Source organism: Podarcis tiliguerta (genome assembly GCF_965153285.1).
Source record: "Podarcis tiliguerta genome assembly, chromosome: 8".
In the NCBI taxonomy this organism is placed as follows: domain Eukaryota; kingdom Metazoa; phylum Chordata; class Lepidosauria; order Squamata; family Lacertidae; genus Podarcis; species Podarcis tiliguerta.
In genome coordinates this window covers 21,233,334-21,254,995 of record NC_139541.1, presented here as the reverse complement: position 1 = coordinate 21,254,995, position 21,662 = coordinate 21,233,334, and the positions used below count along the sequence as shown (strand labels likewise).

At 46.1% G+C, this 21,662-nt stretch overlaps 1 protein-coding gene across 6 annotated transcripts in view; it reads right to left on the bottom strand.

Moving 5' to 3' along the window:
* Positions 1 to 21,662, bottom strand: part of PRDM16 (PR/SET domain 16) — a 445,576-nt gene that overhangs the window by 56,463 nt on the left and 367,451 nt on the right. For all 6 annotated transcript variants that reach the window (XM_083452058.1, XM_083452060.1, XM_083452062.1 and 3 more), the window contains exon 4: positions 4,555 to 4,689. In XM_083452058.1, coding sequence (XP_083308184.1) covers positions 4,555 to 4,689 — 135 coding nt within the window. The remainder of the gene's footprint in view (positions 1 to 4,554; positions 4,690 to 21,662) is intronic.

The window sequence follows — 21,662 nt, the reverse complement described above, 5'->3', positions numbered from 1 at the left end:
CTCTCTCTCTCTTTTAATCCTCGTGAAAAATGATCAGAAAGTTAGTGTGCACTTCTCCTAAGATGTACATTTCCCATGCAATTGTCCAAATATACTGCAGTATTGCATGCTATTTTCAGCAACATATGCATTTTTCTGGACACTTTGTCCTAATGTATCCATTTTTGGACGCTTTATTTGGCTAGAGAACTGCATTGCAAAATTCAGATAACAGCAAACGGCTGTGTTTTGGTTGGTGCATTGTATCAGAAAGCACGAATTAGGTAGGTTCACCTTTAAATCTCCCCACACATAGATGCCAACTCCCTGGGGCCCTAGGTGCCCACAAAATTCCCCATGAAGGGGCCGGGCACCCACAAATTTTGGTGCCAGGGCCATGCATGCTGCATGCCACCCACAGCCATGGGCTCAACCTGGCACTCCTGCCCCCCCCATCCTTGATTCAGAGTAGACATAGCTAAGATTGCACTGCAGTGGGCAGATACAAACATCCCATATTAATTAATTAAGTTATTGTCTTTCTAGCCCAACTTTTTCAAGGAGCTTGGTGACAAGGAGCTTTATGGCTGAGTGGGGATTTGAACCCTGGTCTCCCAGGTCCTAGTCTAACACTCTAACCATGACACCACCCAAGCAACGCCACAGCTTCCACTATCCACTACAGCCCGAGTTTTGGCTTCTGGGTTTAGGTAAATATAGGCACTGAATGATGTTCTATGCAAATGTTATTGGTCCAAGCTGGGATCCTGTGCCCAGCTGGCTGCACTAGCTGGGGATGATGGGACTTGTAGTCCCAAACACCTGGATTCTTGAGGGCACCAGGCTAGGGAAGGCTGGCTTAGATAGGCAGACACATATATGAAGTATTCAGAGGTTATTTCTCCCCCAGTATTCATTGTTACAGCAGTCCTCCCAAAGTTCTGAAACTGAAGACATCTGAGGAGGGGAAACGACAAGAGCCTCGCTGTCGGTTCACTTCCAAAATGATTTCCAAAAAGAATTAAGTAGTTTAGGCAGAGAAATACCTTTTGGAACCAAGTGGTAAAGAACGTTGTGACGTCATTTTAATTTATTTTTTTTGCAGGGGGAAGAGGAAAGGAAGAAGAAATACAGAAACTGTTTTGTTGAAATGGGTTTCAGCTAAATAACACACCTAGCATATCCCCCTCCTCCTCCTCTTCCTCCTCCTCCTCCTCCTCCTCTAGAATCAATGAATTTCCTCTCTTGCCAGCATGTCACTGATGTTTCAAAATTAAGAAAGCCACTCACTGCACTCTAGGGTTGTACTTTTTAAAAAGTGCTCTTTATTTTCCTACCTTTGCTAGCTGACCATTCAAATGAGCTGATCATATTGAACAGAATTTCTATCTGAATGCTCACTTTGGGAGCCTCGTTCCAGCTACGATAAATAAATAAGTAATAAAACCCTGAAATCATATTTTAGTCATCTGTTTACCGGAGATTCCCACCCCTCCCCCCAAAAAACCTGGTCATGTCACAAAACAACTCAGCACTGGTCATAGTGGAAGTGCTTCCTGCTGATTCAAGAATGCTAGCTTTCGGTTTTCAACATACATTTGAAAAACACTCGATATCAGAAACTGCGTATCTATATAATATATACATATGCATATATTGACAATAGCTATGTTTTGCTAAGTGCCGGAAACAAAATCAGAAAAAAAACAACCCTGAAGCGTAAACAGCTTAATAAGATATTGGGGTGGAGAGATGGACAGCTCAGGCTTCAGTCAAACTAAAAGCTATTTAATGCTCTGAAACTAAAACTGCAGTTTCAGACATCCACAGCAGCAGTGACTTCTGTTATGACTTTGACTGCTGAAGCTCAAGCACCGATCAGGGTTGTTTTTTTTTATGACTTAGCATTTTGCTGTTACATCTGAAATGAGCCAAAGTGCCACTATTGCCACTACTCAAAAGGCGCTTTGGTTTTTGCGGCACTCCAAGGAACCTGCCAAACCTGTCCCCCCAGAGTCTACAGCGGCATGGGTGCTCACACTGCAAGCCGCTTTGGCTCCCATTAGCTCTTGTTTCCAGCCAGAGAGAAAACACGTGGAAGGAGCAGTTATAGAAGAGAAGAAGAAGAGTTTGGATTTGATATCCCGCTTTATCGCTACCCGAAGGAGTCTCAAAGCAGCTAACAATCTCCTTTTCCCTTCCTCCTCCACAACAAGCACCCAGCAGCTGCATGTGGAGGAGCGGGGAAGCGAACCCGGTTCACCAGATTATGAGTCTACCGTTCTTAACCACTACACCACACTGGCTCTCTATACCATTTGAGCTGCTCCCCTGTCCCTTATCCAAGAAGACTGTGTGTTCTAGAAAGAGCAGAGTATCAACAGGTTGCAGGAAGGTTGCCCTGCCTTTTTTGCCGCCCTCCCTCCGTAGGCACCCTACAGGAATGAAAAACCACTGAGTCAAATGATCCAGAAAGTTGGACCTGCCATTTGCCCCAGTCCGGGAGAGAGAAGTGAGGCTTGCCCCTATCCAAAACACACCACAAGCTTCTTTAAAAACCATACAGTGTGATGGCAGGTATTTTGCCTTGCAAGCCGAAATCAAGGGGTAAGTAGTTTACCATGCTCAATTCTCAAGAATGGCAGTAAGCAGATATCCAGGGTGAAAGGGCCAGGATTTTAATTTGATAGGTGGAAGTCTTATCTCTGCATTTCACTCAGGATCATCATTTGAAATCAACAATTAACTAGCGCAGCCTTTGTGCTTGGATGGTCTAGGTGCCACTTGCACTGCACACCTAAAGGACTGTGATACTACTTTGACAGTCATGGCTTTCCCTAAAGAATTCTAGGAACTATAGTTTGTTAAGGGTGCTGAGAGTTGTCAGGAGGCTCCCGCTCCTCTCTAGGGTTGCCAGATCAGGAGCAACCTAGGCCCTGAAATTCCAGGGCCCAAACCTGGGACCTAGGAATGGCCCTTGGTGATGTCATGGGGGCAGGTCCTGGAGATGGAGGTTAATTGGAAGAGGGGAGCAGAGGAAGGCAACCTCCTCAGAGTGCAGCCAGCTCCTGCCAGGCTGAAGCCTACAAGCTGCATGCAAAGTCTTCTTAGTGATTTTTAAAATTGTTATTAGATACTCTTGCCCACCTGAAAATTCAGGCCTTCCACCAGCCACCTGGAAGGGTCGAAGCAAACCTGGAGACTTCAAATAGCTGTGCCCCTGAAGGTGCGCAGTCTGGGAGTCATTTTGGACTCAGAACTGTGCATGTCAATTCTGTGTCCAAAGTAGCTGTCTACCAGCTCCATCTGGTACGCCGGCTGAGACCCTACCTGCCCACAAACTGTCTCGCCTGTTTTTCGCTGGCTAGGTTCAATTCTAATCCTTCTAAGGATTTGCCCATGGGATGCCCACCTGGTGGAAACTCTAGCTCACATGGCCCTTAAATGTAAAATGTATGATGATCTCCGCCAACAATTTCTAGACCATCTATGTATTCCAATATGGAAAGCAGAGACGGAGGTTATATGCTTCTTATTACAGGGGAGAGACCAGGAGCTCACTAAGACAGTAGCTAAGTTCCTCTATTTGATTTTTTTTTTGTCGCCGAAGTACGCTACAGGATTCTGCCCTTGCTGGAGACCCACAGAGATGAAATAGATTGCTCGCCTCTTCTTCCCTTTGGCAAATGACTGTACTGTTGAAATGGTGACAAGCACAATTCAAAGTGTTGGTGCTGACCTTTAAAGCCCTAAATGGCCTTGGCCCAGTATACTTGAAGAAGTATTTCCACCCCCATCACTCAGCCCAGACACTGAGGTTCTCCTCTGAGGGCCTTCTGGTGGTTCCCTCACTGCGAGAAGCAAAATTACAAGGAACCAGGCAGAAGGCCTTCTTGGTAGTGGCACCCTCCCTGTGGAACGCCCTCCCATCAGATGTCAAGGAGATAAAGAACTACATAACTTTGAGAAGACATCTGAAGGCAGCCCTGTTTAGGGAAGTTTTTAATGTCTGATGTTTCACTATATGTTTTATACATGCTGTTAGCTGCCCAGAGTTGCTGGGGCAACCCAGCCATGTGGGCAGGGTATAAAATTATCATTATGAATTATTGTCAGGTAAGACCTGGAGGCCTGGGAACCCTATTCCCCTAATGCACAATGGGTTCGCAACCCTTACAACAGCTGCAAGTTGGCATCATTAATTATTACATCCCAAGATAACAAGGAAAGTTTGATTACTCGCCAGCATGGAACCACTTCTAAAAGTGCCAGTTCCTCAGGCCAATGCACTCAAGTGGGTAATCTGGTCCCTCCTTGAATCTGGCGTGGTAACCAATCATCAGATCTTGGAGAATATTGTTGCGTGTTAAACTTGGGGTACTTTGTGGTGGTGTTCTGGTTTTTCTTTTTAAATGCAACCATTTATCAATTCAAATGATAACTCATCAGAACTTTCTCCTGTGATACACTTAACTCCACTCTCACTGCCCAATTGGCCCCCAAAGGTTCATCACAGCAGCAGAGACACAAGATGACATGGGGAAGAGAAGTGGATTCCATGGAGCCAGATCATACCTGGTCATTCACAGGACACAAGGCTAGATTTTGTTCTTCGCTGGAGCAGGCCACCCGGATGTACTTCAGCCAGTTCCCGTTTCCTGTCTGGTTGGCATCAACGCAGAATTTCTCAGTGCCCAGGTCATCGCCAATCTGAAAGAGAAAGCAGTGTTAAACAACCAAATTGGAAGACCATAAGCCAGGGGTTCGGTAGCATGTCAAAGTGCAAGTAGATAAATAGGTACTGCTCCAGCAGGAAGGTAAACAGCATTTCTGTGTGCTGCTCTGGTTCCCCAGAAGTGGCTTAGTCATGCTGGCCACATGACCCAGAAGCTGTATGCCGGCTCCATCCGCCTGCAAAGCAAGATGAGCGCCGCAACCCCAGAGTTGGCCACGACTGGACCTAATGGTCAGGGGTCCCTTTACCTTTACCTTTAAGCCAGGGGTTGGGAACAGCTTTTCAGCTGGAGGGCCACATTCCTTTCAAAGCAATCTCCAGAGGGCCACATGGCACCAAGGTCAGAAGTGGGAAGAACAACCGTGGCAAAAATTTACCTTTGTGCAGCAGTTTGCTTTGTACACCATGGGGGTTGAGGGCTGCATTGGGCCCCAGAGCCGGAGGCTCCCTACCCCTGCTATAAGTATTTAATGGCTCCAGAGTTCAATCCCTGGCATCTCCAGGTAGGGCTCAGAGAGGCCTCTCTCCCTGAAATCCTGGAGAGCTGCTGCCAACCAGGGTAGACAATACTGAGCCAGATGGACTGACTACATGTTCCTATACTGTGGGCTGCATCCCTGAATCAAGCAATTTATGCCCGAGTTTCACCCTGAAATCCTGCACACAGAAGGGCTTATGTGGAAAAAGATGAATAAGCCAGTAGGTGGGTTGCTTATGAAAACCAGCCCCTTGAACAAAGTATTTCTGGGCATGCACAGAGTGCCTTTAACCTAGCTACAATTGCAATCAGTCACTACACATTTGGGTTTGAGGTCAAAGTGTGTGACTTCTAGGCAGAGATGGATCCAGATTCCTCCCCCCTTTTAATAATAATAACTTATTATTTATACCCCGCCCATCTGCCGAGTTTCCCTAGCCACTCTGGGCGGCTCCCAATCGAGTGTTAAAAACAATACAGCATTAAATATTAAAAACTTCCCTAAACAGGGCTGCCTTCAGATGTCTTTTAAAGATAAGATAGCTGCTTATTTCCTTGACATCTGATGGGAGGGTGTTCCACAAGGCGGGTGCCACTACCAAGAAGGCCCTCTGCCTGGTTCCCTGTAACCTCACTTCTCGCAATGAGAGAACCACCACAAGGCCCTCGGCACTGGATCTCAGTGTCCGGGCTGAACGATGGGGGTGGAGAATTACATTGAAAGAGAGAATGGGGTTGATTAAAAGGCAGCATGCTTCATTGTCAGTCTAAGCAACCTTCCCCAAACTGGTGCCCGCCAGATACTATTAAATTCCACTGGCCCATGCTGATAGAGCCAATCACCTGGGATTGTGGGAGACGGAGTCCAGCAACATTTGGAGGGCACCAGGTTGCAGAAGACTGGGCAAAGGCAAGTTATCTCAGCTGAAGCCTAAGAACAGAAGCCCAGTTGTGATTAACAGAAGCCCTGATGACAGACATGCTCACAGATACTTAGAAGATACAAATGTGCAAGTGTGGGAAATAAAATGATGGCCGTGACCTTTTAAAAATTCGCGGTTGTTTTCTGTTTCTCTCTCTTTCTTTTCTCAAAGAGCCTCTACTTTCTTCACACAGGAAAGCTAGCAAGTTATGTGAGAGTATCTGCAGACAGGTAGCAAATATTTTTCACACACACCCTCTTCTTTCTTTCTTTTTTGCAGAGGCAAGTGAGTGTTCTCAAGAGCTTGGGTACTTCCCCAGTGTGATTACTGCAATGTGGTTCAGAGTTGTGAGTACGGTTAAGGAACTGCAGCTGGGATAGGACATGACTCCCAGGCTATTGGCTGGGGTTTGGTGCATGGTGGTTAGGGCATCACTGCTGTAAACCTGGGAGGTTGCGCAGGAGCAGGACTGTTTGAAATTGGGACCCAGACAAGTCTGGCCTGGATCCCTTTGTTAGACAAGCACAGGTGATGTATTTCATGGGGTGTTAAATAGATAGCCAATTGCTTCTACAGTGGATGCTTGGGTTGCGAACGTGATCCGTGCGAGATGCACGTCCATAACCCGCAGCATCCGCAACCCGCAGCGGCACGTCTGCACACGCACGGGTTGCGATTTGGCGCTTCTGCGCATGTGCAAAGTGCCATTGAGCACTTCTGGGCATGCGAGACTACCAAAACCCAGAAGTAACCCATTCCGGTACTTATGGGGTTTGGCAGTATACAACCTGAAAAAATGCAACCAGAAGCATCTGTAACCCGAGGTATGACTGTATTGGGGTTTTTTTTGGGGGGGGGGGATAAAGATGATCCAGGCTTGTTGCAGTTTTAAGGGGGAGGTGAGTAACACAGAGAACTAAACATTGAGCTCTGACTGCATTTTAGGGTACCAGCCATCGCCCTAGAGACCTGACATAGCAGCAACTATGCCATTTGGAGTATTTATTGTGTAGGCACACAACTTAAGTGCTCCAAAAGGCAGCCTGTTGCTCCACACCCCATCTGTATATTTGTAAATAAACACAACTACTACAAAATGCCAGGGACCTCCTTCCTAAGGAAAGAAAAGATTTTTTAAGTGTTGGGTCTTCAAAACTTTTTGCTGCTTTAAGAAGTGGACTAACTTAACTGTACTAACTTAAGAAGTGGATCAGGCTTAACAGTACTAACTTGGACTAAGTTACTGGGATGTTCTGGGCTCCATTCAAGGTGTGGAAGTGTTAACCTTCAAAGCCTCCTGCTTTGAGAGATGTCTGGGGGTTTTTTATGGATGATGAATACAATGTGCAATTAGCCAGATGTGGAAAAACAAAGTGCATGCGACAATGATTTGCGTACCTTGCAAGAATGATTTGGACCTTTGGCAAGCAGAAAATGACATATCCGCTTTTGCAGATAAGGATCTCCCAAACCCGCAAAGCTAGTGAATGGGAAAGGGGGAGGGGCAGGGGACGGGAGTGTCCAGAAGAATCTCGGACAAGATGGTCACCCCACTTCCGTTTAAAAGCCTCCAATGAAGGAGAGGCGACCAGCTGCCGAAGGAGTCCTTCCCACTTTCGAAGAGCTTTTACTGTCAGAAAGTTCTTCCTAACATTCAGTCAGAATCGCCTTCCTTGCAATGGGAACCCATCAGCTTGGGCTCTACCCGCCAGAGCAGCAGAAAGCAAGCTTGCTCCACCTTCTGTGTGACAGCCCTTCAAATATTTGAAGATGGCTAAGTCTTACCCAAGGGGCCCGGATGGCGCTGTGGGTTAAACCACAGAGCCTAGGACTTGCCGATCAGAAGGTCGGCGGTTTGAATCCCCCTGACGGGGTGAGCTCCCGTTGCTTGGTCCCTGCTCCTGCCAACCTAGCAGTTCAAAAGCACGTCAAAGTGCAAGTAGATAAATAGGTACCGCTCCAGCAGGAAGGTAAACGGCGTTTCCGTGCACTGCTCTGGTTTGCCAGAAGCGGCTTAGTCATGCTGGCCACATGACCCGGAAGCTGTACGCTGGCTCCCAAGGCCAGTAAAGTGAGATGAGCATGCAACCCCAGAGTCTGCCACAACTGGACCTAATGGTCAGGGGTCCCTTTACCTTTACTTAAGTCTTACCCACAGTTGATTTGTAGAAATGGACAGGCCCTAGTTCATCACGTTCGTTCATTTCAGTGTGACTACTCAGGGTAGGGTTGATATTGGGTACAACCCAATGGGTCTACTCTGAGTCTACCTTGATACAAACCACAGTGTTTTCAAAAAACAACAACACATCTTCCGCTTGGGTTATTTCTGTATTATCAAAGCCTCCTGTGTGGACGCAGATAGGAAAACTGGGGAGGTGATGAAAGGAAAGGCAGCTGTCTATGTGGAGCTGGGGGAGGGAAAGGATTCTACCCCTTGACAAGAGGTGACAATGCAATGCTTTGCTGGCTGTCTCTGCATTTCTTCACTCATCACTTTTGTCTGGGCTCAACTCTGTCCACCTCACCCCCCCCCCAGCCCCCACCTCCAGGCATGTTGTTTTGATCGCCTCACTCTTCTGCATCATTCCTGAGGCTGGCCGTTTCTGCTTTCTCATGTTCAGATATCTTATGGGACTGAGGCGTGGAATTCGCTGGCATGGGATGCAGAGATGGCCTTTGGTTTACATAGGGTTGTAGCCAATGCTAGTCCACACTTGGATACCCAGTGTGATATATGAGGACCTAGAGGACCAGGATTCAAATCCCTAGGACCTAGCAGACCAGGACTTGAAGCTCATGGGGTGGCCCTGGCCAGTCACTGCCTCTCAGCATAATTACCTCACAGGTGTTGCTGTGAGGATAAAAATGAGGAGCAGGAGAAGAACTAGGTCTGCCCCCTTAAGCTCCCTGGAGGAAAGGCGGGATGTAAATGAATAGAATAGAATTTTATTATTACGGTCATAGATCAGTTCCGGGTCACTTACAATATCAGGAAAATCATAAAACACAACAGGAATACATTGTATTGCAATTGGCTATAACAGAGGCAATTCAGATATAGCAGCAGTTAAAAAAATATTTTAAATCTTGATCACTAAAATATAACCTAAAATTATCATTTAAAACCTTAATCATTTTGGTAGTACAACTTGTTCCCTAGGTTTTATGGCAGTCGCACAGAATTTGGCAACCCACAGACGCACAGAATTTGGCAGGATGTAAATGTAATAAAGAAAGAAATGGATTCAAATTAATGGGCATGGCTCATGTACGCCCATTAGCCTCAGTGGGTCTACTTTGAGTAGGACCTGGATACAGCCAGTGACTTTTAAGGGGAAAGGGGGCATTGTGGTGGGATAGGTTCTTCAACCATGATAGTGAAATGGGACCTTCCATGAAAGGCTGTTTCCTTCATGCCCTGCATTTGGGCTTCCCAAAGGTTCACCACTGAGGGAGTCAGGATTAGATGGAGCCTTGGTTCATTAGATGATGCAGGGCCTTTCTTACGTCCTTAGTTCAAAGCCTTGGGTGGCTTTAAAAGAGGATGGGGCAAACTGAGGGAGGGTAAGCCTATCAATAGCTCCTCGCTACAGTGGCTGTGTTGAGAACATAAGAAGAGCCTGCTGGATCAGGCCAATGGCCTATCTACTCCAACATCCTGTTCTCACGGTGGCCAACCATATGCATTTGGGGAGCCTGGAAGCAGGATCTGAGCACAAAAATACCTCCCCCTCCTCTGGTTTCCAGCAACGGGCATTGAGAAGCATTGCTGCCTCTGATCTTGGAGGGACAGCAAAGTCTTAATACAGTGGTACCTCTGGTTACGTACTTAATTTGTTCCAGAGGTCCATTCTTAACCTGAATCCGTTCTTAACCTGAGGTACCACTTTAGCTAATGGGGCCTCCTGCCACCGCTGCACCGCCGGCATACGATTTCTGTTCTCATCCTGAGGTAAAGTTCTTTTTTTAAAAAAAAAAATCATCATTTTTTAATTAAATTTTTACTTTAACAATCCAATCAAATCACATTAAATATTCCAGATTATACATATACATATCAAATAATCCAAATATTCTGCCAAATTATAATTTTTTTTTTAATAGGACTTCCCATGCTTCAAGTTCGGAGGGTTCTGATCATCTGAGGTAAAGTTCTTAACTCGAGGTACTACTTCCGGGTTAGCGAAGTCTGTAACCCAAAGCGTTTGAAACCCGAGGTACCACTGTAGCTAGTAGCCATCAATAGCCTTTCTCTCCATGAATCTGTCTAATCGCCATTCAAGTCGGTGGCCATCATTGCCTCTTGTAGGAGCAAGTTCCATAGCTGAAGTGTGCTTCACATGAAAAAGTACTTTCTGTTATCTGTCCTGCTGTGGGAGGCCCTATGGATACCAGTCACCAGGAATAAGTAGAATAATAGAATTGTACGGTCTAGTCCACCCCCCCCCCCCGCAATACAGGAATATGCAGCTGTCCTATACAGGGATCGAACCTGCAACCTTGGCGTTGTCAGCACCATGTTCTGACCAACTGAGCCAGAACAAGTAGGCAGAGCACGGTTGCACTCAAGGTCTGCTTGCTGGTGTTCCACGTCAAATGTATTGCCTGTCATTATAGGACTAAATCATGTGCATCAGAATAAAGGAAAGCAATCCATAAATACAGGAACAAAATTTAAGTATCCAACAGCTGAATAAAATGGAGGCATAGGGTGTGTGTACATGATGCACAACTGATGACATTGCTCACCTGGGGGGGGGGGACCCTTTGATCTAAGGCCAGCCCTGGAAATGGGTGTGGATTCGAGCAGCGGCCCAAAGCGGCAGCCCTCTCCACCCACCCAAAAAAGCTTGCCGGGTCCTCCTTGCCGGTTTATAGTCCCATGTCAGCAAACCTCACAAGTGCTCCGGCAGTTGAAATGAGAAAACATTGGTCTGAGATCCGGTGTGGGTTTTCACTTTTTAAATGTGCTACCATTAAACTGCAGGAGTTCACAGGGCAAAGGGTTGCAGAGCGAACCACAGAGCTGACCACAACTTTACACGTTTGAAGCAGAGAGTTCTGTGTTTTGAAATTGCCAGCAGAGGGAGAGGAATAAACTGCGCCCTCTCAGAGCAGCGACTCAGAGCAGCAAGGAGAGTGGGGTTTTGTAAAGCAGGAAATTATGTTCAGCGAGGCAAAAAGAGTGCTACAATTGTGGAAAGAAGCCGTGTCCTCATAACCTTTAATGATTATTGTAATTTTGCAAGATTATTGCCATCGCCTCCTTTTTTTTTCCTGCCAGCAAACACATCATCTGCTTTTTTCAGAAGGTGGCAAAGAAAGAGTAATATTTGCACCACAAGGTGGAGAACCTGTGGCCCTCCAGATATGGTTGGATGCCAGCTCCCATCAGCTCCAGCTACAAATGGATGAATATGTCAATTTTGGGCTCTCTTTGGTCTTCATTTTTCTCCTTCTCCTCTACGCCCCTGGGTCAGACCTGACCCAGGAGCAGAGCTGCGGCTGGATAGCGGTGTTGGGCCATCACACAAGGAAGCTGTCTCCATAGCTCCCTCGCTCACTGCAGCCAGGCTCCAATGTGGGAGCCTGTTGCCAGGGCGTCTTGCCGCGCCCCCCCTCAAAAAAATGCACCTGGGGCCACAGAACCCCAGCCCCCCCCACTATGCCACTGACAGGTCCAATGTCATCCAGCGAGCTTCATGACTGAGTGGGGATTTGAACCCTGGTTTCCCAGGTCAAAGTCCAGCACCCTAACCGCTACACCGCACCGGCTCTCTTATTGAGAAGGACTGCCAGGGTCTTGCCCTGTGTCTTGTCTAGCTGCAGACATTCCCACCACCCAGCAAACCCTGCTGCGACTGGCGCACTGATCCTGCAAGCATGCAGGAGGCAACCATAGTGTGGGGACGACGACAGTGGGAAAGTCCTTGGTGGTCCTTCGCAACACTAATAAACCCCATAAAGTGCTGCTAAATCCAGGCAAAATAAATTCGCCTTCTGGGTTTCCCTTCCTTTGCCCATTGGGTCGCTTGTCCCCTGCCTTATGAACTCTCCTCTCAACTTCATACAAAGTCCCCATTGTCAATGGACAGTCATCTTAAGAAGGCCTTTGCTGAATCTGAGCGTGCAATAGGATGTCAGGCTTACGTTCCAATAAATAAATCAAACACACTTAAGACCCGTTAGACACCCCAATCACCTTCTTATTTTATTTTATTTTTAACCCTATGCCAAGCTAAGTTTTTATTGGATACACTCAACTGATCCTACAGTACTGTAATGGGTCTCTCTCTCTCTCTTTCCTCCCCAGCCCCCCCACCCCATTTTACGGACAAAAGACCTTTTCTTGTCTTCAAGGGCTGACAAGTTTATCCAAATATTCTCAGCTTAGTACTAGCCCCTTTCTGAATTGATCAGCTCAGTAAAAGGACACTTTGTACCTTTAAAAAAAACCCACACACACACATGAGGGAGACCAGCAAAGGGCAGTTGGTAGGGGGTGAGGAATGTGCTCAAACTGAAGGATGGTGTCAGACAGACAGAACTGGGGTATAACCACTCGTCTCTTCCGCTTTTCAAACTACAGTATTTTTCGCTCTATAAGACGCACCAGACCACAAGACGCACCTAGTTTTTGGAGGAGGAAAACAAGGGGGGGGGGGATTCTGAATCCCAGAAGCCAGATCCCTCTTGCTGTTCTGGCTTCTGGGATAGCTGTGCAGCCTGCATTCGCTCCGTAAGACACACACACATTTCCCCTTACTTTTTAGGAGGGAAAAGGTGAGTCTTACAGAGCAAAAAATACGGTACTTGGGTAACCCACAGGAGGAGCAAATGGTATAATCGACAGTTCCCCTCCCAGCAAAACTCCCTTTCGCCTTTCAGGTTGGCACACTGTAGGTATGGCCATTAAGTGTCAAATATATACAGTGGTACCTCGGGCTACAAACACTTCAGGTTACAAACTCCACTAACCCAGAAGTACTACCTCAGGTTGAGAACTTTGCCCCAGGATAGGAATAGAAATCACGTGCTGGCGGCACGGCACCAGCGGGAGGCCCCATTAGCGAAAGCGCGCCTCAGGTTAAGAACGGTTTCGGGTTAAGAACAGACCTCCGGAATGAATTAAGTTCGTAACCCGAGGTACCACTGTATTTATATTCTGGGGTGAGAATTTTGCCCTGCCTTCCTCTTAGAGACGTACAAATGTATTAGTTTCAGTTTCTCATTGTTCCAGTCCTAACTTTAGTTCTGCACTTCTGCGCATCAGGTTTTTCTTTTGAAGTCCTAATCAAAATTGATAATCAATTTTAGTGCGCATCTCTCCTAAGCTACATGTTTTTGTATGCCATACATACCCGTTTTTGCAAGCACCCTCTTCCCCCAAAGGAAAGCATTTTTGCATATGATTTCCACGGATATGCACATTTTTTAGGCTCACTTTCTCCTAATATACAGTACAAGTGCATGTCATGTGCAGTTCATTTGTGTGGTTTCAACCACGTGTAGTTGAAGGCAGGCTGGCTGAATCTCTGCACGCTAAACCCAAGCAAGGCTGAGAATCTCAGACCCCGAGTGCTGAGCAGGCCTTACCCCAAGCTCAAGGCAGAGAGTTTAAAGGCTCTGTACATGCCAGGTCCCCTTGTAAGCTTTCTGCCCTGCTTGCTGGGCAAGGCCTACTTGCTATGTGAGCTCTGGCAGTATGTGGGATTCCCTCTCTCTCTCTCTCCCCCTCACCCACTAGCCGTGAAGGTGCCTCTGAGGGTTTGGGTAACCACAATTTTCATGTGTACATTGAACCCTTGAAATAGAACCCCCATGTAAGATGCAATAGTACTGTACACATGTTTTGTATGCAGTCTTTGGAGAACTGCATTGCAAAATTTGGAGACCTGAGAAATCTTATTGAGACACTTTGCTTCCCTGGATGTTCTTCAGATGCTTCCCCCAAGCAGGAACTTGAGTCATTTTGTTGTAGGGAAGCAAAAGCAACTCAATATTTCCCCCCAGCTTTCTCCCAAGTATGGAGAGTCACTCCACCAATCTCAGAACCCTGCCTAGACTAGCAGTCTGCTCTCACAGTTGCCATTCAGATGACTACGGGAAGCCCGTAAAAGGGACATAAGGGCAACCGTACTCTCCTCTCATGTAGTTCTCAGAAACTGGTCCTCCTGATACAGGAGAAAGGATATAATCAACATTACAAGCAGCCATTGATGGCCTAATCATCCATGAATTTGTCAAATCCTCTTTTAAAACCTACCCAAGTTGGTGGCCATCACAACCTTCCGGGTGTGGGTGTGTGGAGTGCATTCCATAATTTAACTGTCTTGGGTGCAGAAATATTTCCTTTTCTCCATCCTAAATCTCCCAATCTTCAGCTCCATTGTATGCCCCCAGATTTTAGTATAATGAGGGGGGGGGGGGAGTCTCTCTCAGACCTTCCAAGTATCCAGATTTTCTAGGGGCAGTCATGGATTTACAAAAGCCGTCCCAGTTTCTGATTTGATCCCAGAATCTCCAGCTTTTTCTTAGGACAGCCCTATTTTCATTGGGGAACTGTTGGAGGGTATGGAGTTACGTGACCTCCGAGCCAAGGAGGTAAATAACTATGCAACCTTTAGAAGACATCTGAAGGCAGCCCTGTATAGGGAAGTTTTTTTAAAAAGAAGTTTAATATTTTATTATGTTTTTATGTATGTTGGAAGCCACCCATTTAGATGGGTGAAGTATAAATAAAATTATTATTATATTATTATTGAATAGAACGTCCCTATTTTCATCTGTGAAATGTTGGAGAGCATGCTCTCTGTCCATGTTCCCCATACCACACATAATTTCATATACTTCCACTGTGTCCTCCTTACTCCCATTCCAGGGATGTGGGTGGTGCTGTGGTCTAAACCACTGAGCCTCTTGGGCTTGCCAATCAGAAGGTCGGTGGTTCAAATGCCCGCAATGGAGTGAGCTCTGTCCCAGCTGCTGCCAACCTAGCAGTTCGAAAGCACACTAGTGCAAGTAAATCAATAGGTACCACTGTGGCGGGAAGGTAAACGGCATTTCTGTGCGCTTGGGTTTCCATCACGGTGTTCCTTTGCGCCAGAAGCAGTTTATTCATGCTGGCCACTTGACCCAAAAAGCTGTCTGTGGACAGCCTGAAAGTGAGATGAGCACTGCAACCCCATAGTCGCCTTTGACTTAACCATCCAGGGGTCCTTTACCTTTTTTTACCTTTACCTTACTCCTGTTCCCCTGCAAACAACACCCCCCCCCCCAAAAGCACCAATGTCGAAACCTTTCTGTTCTTCCTGCTTTAAGAAATATGGCAAATGGCTTTTCTTTTCAAGAAGAAATTGAACCTGCTTCATACCAAATCTATGCGTCAGCAGATAAATACCCATAAATCTCCCTGCCTCTGCCTTATTAGAATGGTTGCTAGGTAACTGGAACCAGGCCGGCCTCTCCTCCGGTACGTGTGCTGCCTGTCAGGGTCGGTCAACAGCATGAGTTGTTGGCAACGGCGTAGGGATATCCCTGGGACCATGGGCCACAGGTGCAGCCATCGAGGCATTAGTCAATGATTAGGCCTCGTAAAATATATGAATAGTGTTTCTTTAAGAAGCTATAAAGTTTTATGGAGGAAAAAATCCATGTGTAAAGCATTTCGGTCTGCTCCATGGCTGGTCATTCAAAATTTCACTCGTTTCTGTCAGGGCCCTGATAATTAAAACTGTGGCAAGGGTCTGGTTTCTATAATGTCGCCCATCTGGCTTTCGAAGATGAAGCAAATGTAATTGCCGGGGCAGCAAAGAACTGTTGTTGGGGTGGTGTGAGGGGGTTTTTTGGTGTGGTTTTTTTTTGCCATTTACTGGGCTTTCATTTTGTCTCTAAAACCGGAGGCTTGGGGCATGTAGCATAAACTTACAGAGCACCAAAGATCGTTAATGGATGTTGCGAAGCAGCGGGGAGGACAGGAGAGGTTACGCCATGTGCTTTATAAGTTTGACACTAGAAGGCCCATTAATGAAAAAGTTAGATTTCAATCTGTGGGGCGGGCGATAATTGTTTGAAACTGTTTGCTAAAAGGTATGTGTGTGTCTGTATGGTTTTGTGCATGTGGTTTAGGGACTTAAGAGGTGTTGCATTGTCCTTCGGGGCACCTGAAGTAATAAATAATGGCCTCCCATTAAGGAATCAAGTCATCTTCTGATGCCGTCTCTCCTTGAAAAGATAAAGGCATTTGTGTGTAACTGTTGTTAGATTTTAATTGTGGCATTTTCTAGCTTTATAATTTGCAGATTTGCCTTCAGTTGCATGTTTTTAGCTTTTTTGTATTTCATTTTTATTGCTTTAATTTGTGTAAGGTGCCTTGAGTCCTGGTGTGGGGAAAAGGCGGGGCATTAATAATAAGAATGCCTTGTGAGAAGAAGAGAATTGTGAAATGCATTGAAAATAAAGCAGGAGACCCAATGCAAAGCGAAAAAGCCAGAGTGATGCACGGCTGGCTTTGTTTTCGTTTTTTTCTCCACAGAGCTTCTTTCTGTAAGGTCAACCCGATGTCTTTGGAGGGTAAAAATCCCCAACCCGTGCTGCCTACTTGCTGACTACAAAACGAGATTGTACAACACAATGCCTTGCCTGATTGTCCCACGCAGCTATCTCACATCATGAAAGGCTATCTGTGCTCCTGAATGGCAACACTGTGTGACAAGACAGTGTCGGGATTGTTGGAGCCGTGTCTTCACTAAGTCAAACAGAAAAAGGTCCCCCGCCTTTCCTCTTCTTCTTCTTTGACTGGGAGAAAATGAGCATATGGAAAATCCCAAGCGGACAGTACTTTGCTTCCCCCCCTTTTTTCTTTGACCCTAATGGGAACATCAACGGCACATCTGGTATCATTTTAGGACTTTCTGAAGATGTTCCACTTTGGAAAAAGGCAGGAACACCTCCGGGGTGGATGGAAAACAGAGAACTGAGGGCTTCTGTGTAGAAGTTCAAGAATAATGGCAACAGCGGCTGTCAATGCACGTCTAAGGATGTGACCAGACAGTGGTGTTGAATGGGGAATAAGATATGCACACAGAGAGAGTGCAATCCCACACTTGATACACTCCACTCTACTTTCCCCACATTTTTGCAGCATTAATTTATGCCACCCTCAGGTGGGCCCATTTGCAAACCAAAGAGACTATTGTGGGCATCACTTTCGCACTGCGCCCTCAGAGGCAGGGCAGAAGGTCCCGGGAACAATCTCCACCATGTCTAGGAGGGCTGGGGAAAAGACTTGTTTCTGAAACCCTGACGAGACACTGCCAGTCTGAGCAGACAATACTAAGCTAGACAGACCAACAGTCTGACTCTGTATAGGACAGCTTCCGAAGTTCCTCTGTATAGTTGGTGTCAGTCACCCTTCTCTGAACACGCCGACAGAAGCTCTTATTTGAAAATATGGAAGAGATATTTTTTTAGGCTAAAAGTACAAGGACCAGAAGCCAACATTCCAAGGTCCATGAGCAAGGCAAGAGGTTCATAACCGAACAGAAGGTAGGAAGATGTCCCAATAATTGGCATGCCCTTCCTGCCAAGCTTTCAAAGATGAGGTGGGGTGAGCTCGCTCACATAATCCTCTCTCTCTCTGGTTGTGCTGTGTGTGCACACATGCATTCCATCTGGGTGGGTGCGTCTGATTCCATGTGCTAAGCTGGCTCCTGGTTCTTGGCAGCAAGACTGTGCCTTGTCCCTTTGTCTCCAGATCCAGCACCACCACCTCTTGTTGTCCCTCTTTCTGGCCGGCGGATGTCCTTCTCACTCTCTGATGGCGCTCTGCACTCCACAGGAAGGCCAGGAGAGAATGCAGATGATGTACTTCCTCCTCCCTAGCGTCGTCAGTCACAAGGGGTGGGCCTTCATCCCTGGGTGCCCAACTTCCAACCTCCTCCAACTGGTGGAGCCAAGGGGCCCACGACAGTTGGCAACCACCGTAGGTACAAAACAAAGTTATCTCTGTAGCGTAATAGATTAGCAACATCGTTGCTGAAGGCAGAGGCAAAATTCCCACATGTGGTCCTCGTTATTATACTCACTCGGAGATGAAAGCGGACAGGAACATGATAAATTGGACCATGCACTCAAAACTGACGAAAATATTTTCATTGCTGCGTTCTCAATGCGATTATGGGGCAGCCTCCTTGTTGCCCACTGAATCGCTAACATTTCTAATTAGACGTGCTCGCTTCATTCAGCTGGCAGCGGCACTTAGTTGGAAAAACCGGGATTCTTAAACTCTGCAAAACGGCCTGCCAAGACAGCGGTTAATGGGCTAACCTTTATTAATTTGTCAACATTCTCTTTAAGTAGCCATTCATGAGCAGGGGGAGAAACACGGTCTGCAACCAAAACAGAAAGTATGGAGAACAGTGCAGGAAATGTTAACCTTTTCATATCTTTTTCCATTCGTAAGCCTATTTTCAGGGACTGCAGGACAGGGGAAGGACTGCAGCTCATTGGTAGAATATCTGTCTTGAAAGTCCCAGGTTCATTCCTTGGCATCTGGAAAAAGCTGTTGTCTGAAATCCCAGTGAGTTATTGCCATTCAGAGTAGAAAATTCCAAGCTAGATGGACTGACTCAGTATAAGGCAACTTTCTGGGTTCCTATGAATTTAGGATTTAGCTCATTCAGAAATGCAGGGCTCGGAAGGGCCCACTTCTCCATTCTCATTTTGCCTCACAGCTTTTGAGAAGGTCTGAGCCAATGGCAGTGCCAATGGCTTCAGTGGAAGGACCACCATTTTCCATGCCACATGCTGATGCAACGTTGCTCTGCCCTCTTCATGAAGAAAGCAGGATTGTTTAGGTTCATGGGAAGCTGACTTAGATAGAGCCAGACCCTTGGTCCAGCCAGCTCAGTGCTGTCTGCATCCATCTGCAGTGGCTCTCCATGGTTTCAAGCCCTACCTGGATATGTCATTGGAGAATGACCCTGGGACCTGGGCTCTGCCTCTGATCCACACCCTGTTTCCTCCTGAAAATGGAAAATTTGATGGGGGAGGGGGAAATAAGGAAGCCTAGAATGGCCTTCCCCCCATCCAGATGTTTTGGGACCATGTTTTGGGAGGAGAAAGAGGCTGCCAGGAAGGGGAGGATGCTGGGAGTAGAAGGGAGTTAAAATAAAAGTTGGCATGAAGGTGAAAGAGAAAATAAACCAGCAAGGTTTATGAGAATCAGTGTTGATAGGTGGAGCAGGAGCTGAAACTCAAACTCAGAAGTTGCTGCAAATAAGGATTTGCTACACATGGTTTTGATATAACATAACACTACAACACTATCTAGAGTATCGTGTGTGTGTGTGTGTGTGTGTGCGCGCACACTATTATTATAAGCAGGACACAAAGCTAATCATATAGTTATGGAAACACGTTGCCCTAAAGCAGATGCACATGAAGAAAGCACTCCAATAAAGGTAGACCGGTCTCCGAGGAAAGGGAAAATCGTATTAATATAATATTTACAAATGAGCAGGCTGGCTTCAGCACTCACAGGGGTAATGGAGAAGCAAGGAGACACCCAGATCCATGGCTTCCCAACACGACCAAGCTCTCCGTGTATGCTGAACTTACTTTGCCAGGTTGCAACAGACGAGGGTGTCCCTTGTGGGAGCAGTGGGGAAGGAGAACCTCACACAACCTATCTCTCTGTGCTATCTGTTGGTGGGACACTTCTGAAAGCTCTCTGAGTATTCCTAAAGGAGTTACAGCGCATTTCCTAAGCATCTTTGCATGAGCAACATCCAAGGTTTCACACACACACACACACACCAACCCAGGACACCATGGTGGGAGAGGCAAAACATACCTAACTTTATTCTTCTACTCGCAACTTCCAACTTTGCTGCACAAGCCCACCTACTGGCCTTTCTGTTTATATAATGGACGCCACCCCAGGCAGAAAAGGTGGCACAGCCCCCTGAGTACAAGAGAGGTTATTGCTAAGTAATTGTCTTTGGAATTGCAGACCTCCTGCATTAGCCTCCATGTCTACTCAGACATAAATCCTACTGAGCTCAATGAGACTTAGGCCCAGATAATTTCATTTATTTATGCTTATTTGTGATAAGGTACCACAAAAAAATGGCATTCTGCACGCAAGCATTTGTATTGTTCTCATAAAACTTGGTATAAATATATAATTCTCACAACTTTCACTGCTCCATTAGAATACTTTAACTTCAAAGATGTATATTGCACTTCCTAAAACTTTTTCTTTTTAAATGTGGGATATTAATTTCTGTCCTTTTAAAATTCCGTTATGACGGTTATACATATTGTTTATTAAGAAATCATGTACAGCGGTACCTCAGGTTAAGTACTTAATTCATTCCGGAGGTCCGTTCTTAACCTGAAACTGTTCTTAACCTGAAGCACCACTTTAGCTAATAGGGCCTCCCGCTGCCACCGTGCCACTGCTACACAATTTCTGTTCTCATCCTGAAGCAAAGTTCTTAACCTGAAGCACTATTTCTGAGTTAGCGGAGTCTGTAACCTGAAGCGTATGTAACCTGAGGTACCACTGTATATAGTACACTATTCAGTTCTGTGTGGAAGGGGCACTATTACAGGGGCTACATAATATCCATTTAGCATTTGTAAGAAATCAATCTCTTAGTGTGGAAGTGCCTACACTGCGGAACTCCCTGCCTATTGAAACCAGGCAGGCACTTTTCACTGTACCCTTCCAGGCACCTGCTCAAAACAATTTTCTTTAGGCAACAAGAATGACTCACATACCTAGAATGCCAATATGTGCTTCAATCAGATTTCAATTTACTGCCAAATTTATTTTATTTTTGGAATGTTTTAAATAGCTGTATTTAACCAGTGATTTTATTCTTCCATTCTCTTTGTAAACCAATTTGAGGTTGTTGTTGTCGTTGTTGTGTTTTAAAAAACCTAACCAATCAAGCAGTGTATAACTTTAATGAAATAAATAACACTGCTATTTTAACAACTTTTTTTTTTTTAAGATTTGCCTGACGAAGGACCAGTAGAGGCTGAAACATGCTGGACTAATAAATATCTCTCGTTGCTTTTTATTCCCTATTCAGTCATCAAAACATATGAATTGCTTGCAATGCACCGAGATAGGAAAGCCAGCAGGCTATTCCATGCTGATGTCCATTTTGCTTGTGCAAAGGCCCAGAATGCTAGAGCCTTACAAAGACAGGCGCATGGGGCCATCCCGAGTCTGGTTTTAATACGGAGCCAGCCAATCTCTGTCTCTCTCTCTCTCTCTCTCCCCGCCGCCTTGCAGCCCCAACCCCCTCCTGCCCTTCTGGGTGGACATATTTGGCTCCCGAATGGTTTGACAGTAATGATTAATATAGTGTATTAGGAGATTCCAGCGAAAATATTCAGGATCAAGCTGTGTAGTTTAGTTCTCATCAGCTGGTCGGGTCTACAGGCCTATTAAAAACAGCAGGGGAACAGCAGACTTAATCACAGAGGCTGTGCCCACGGAGGGGAGATGACACACAGACAAGCCGAA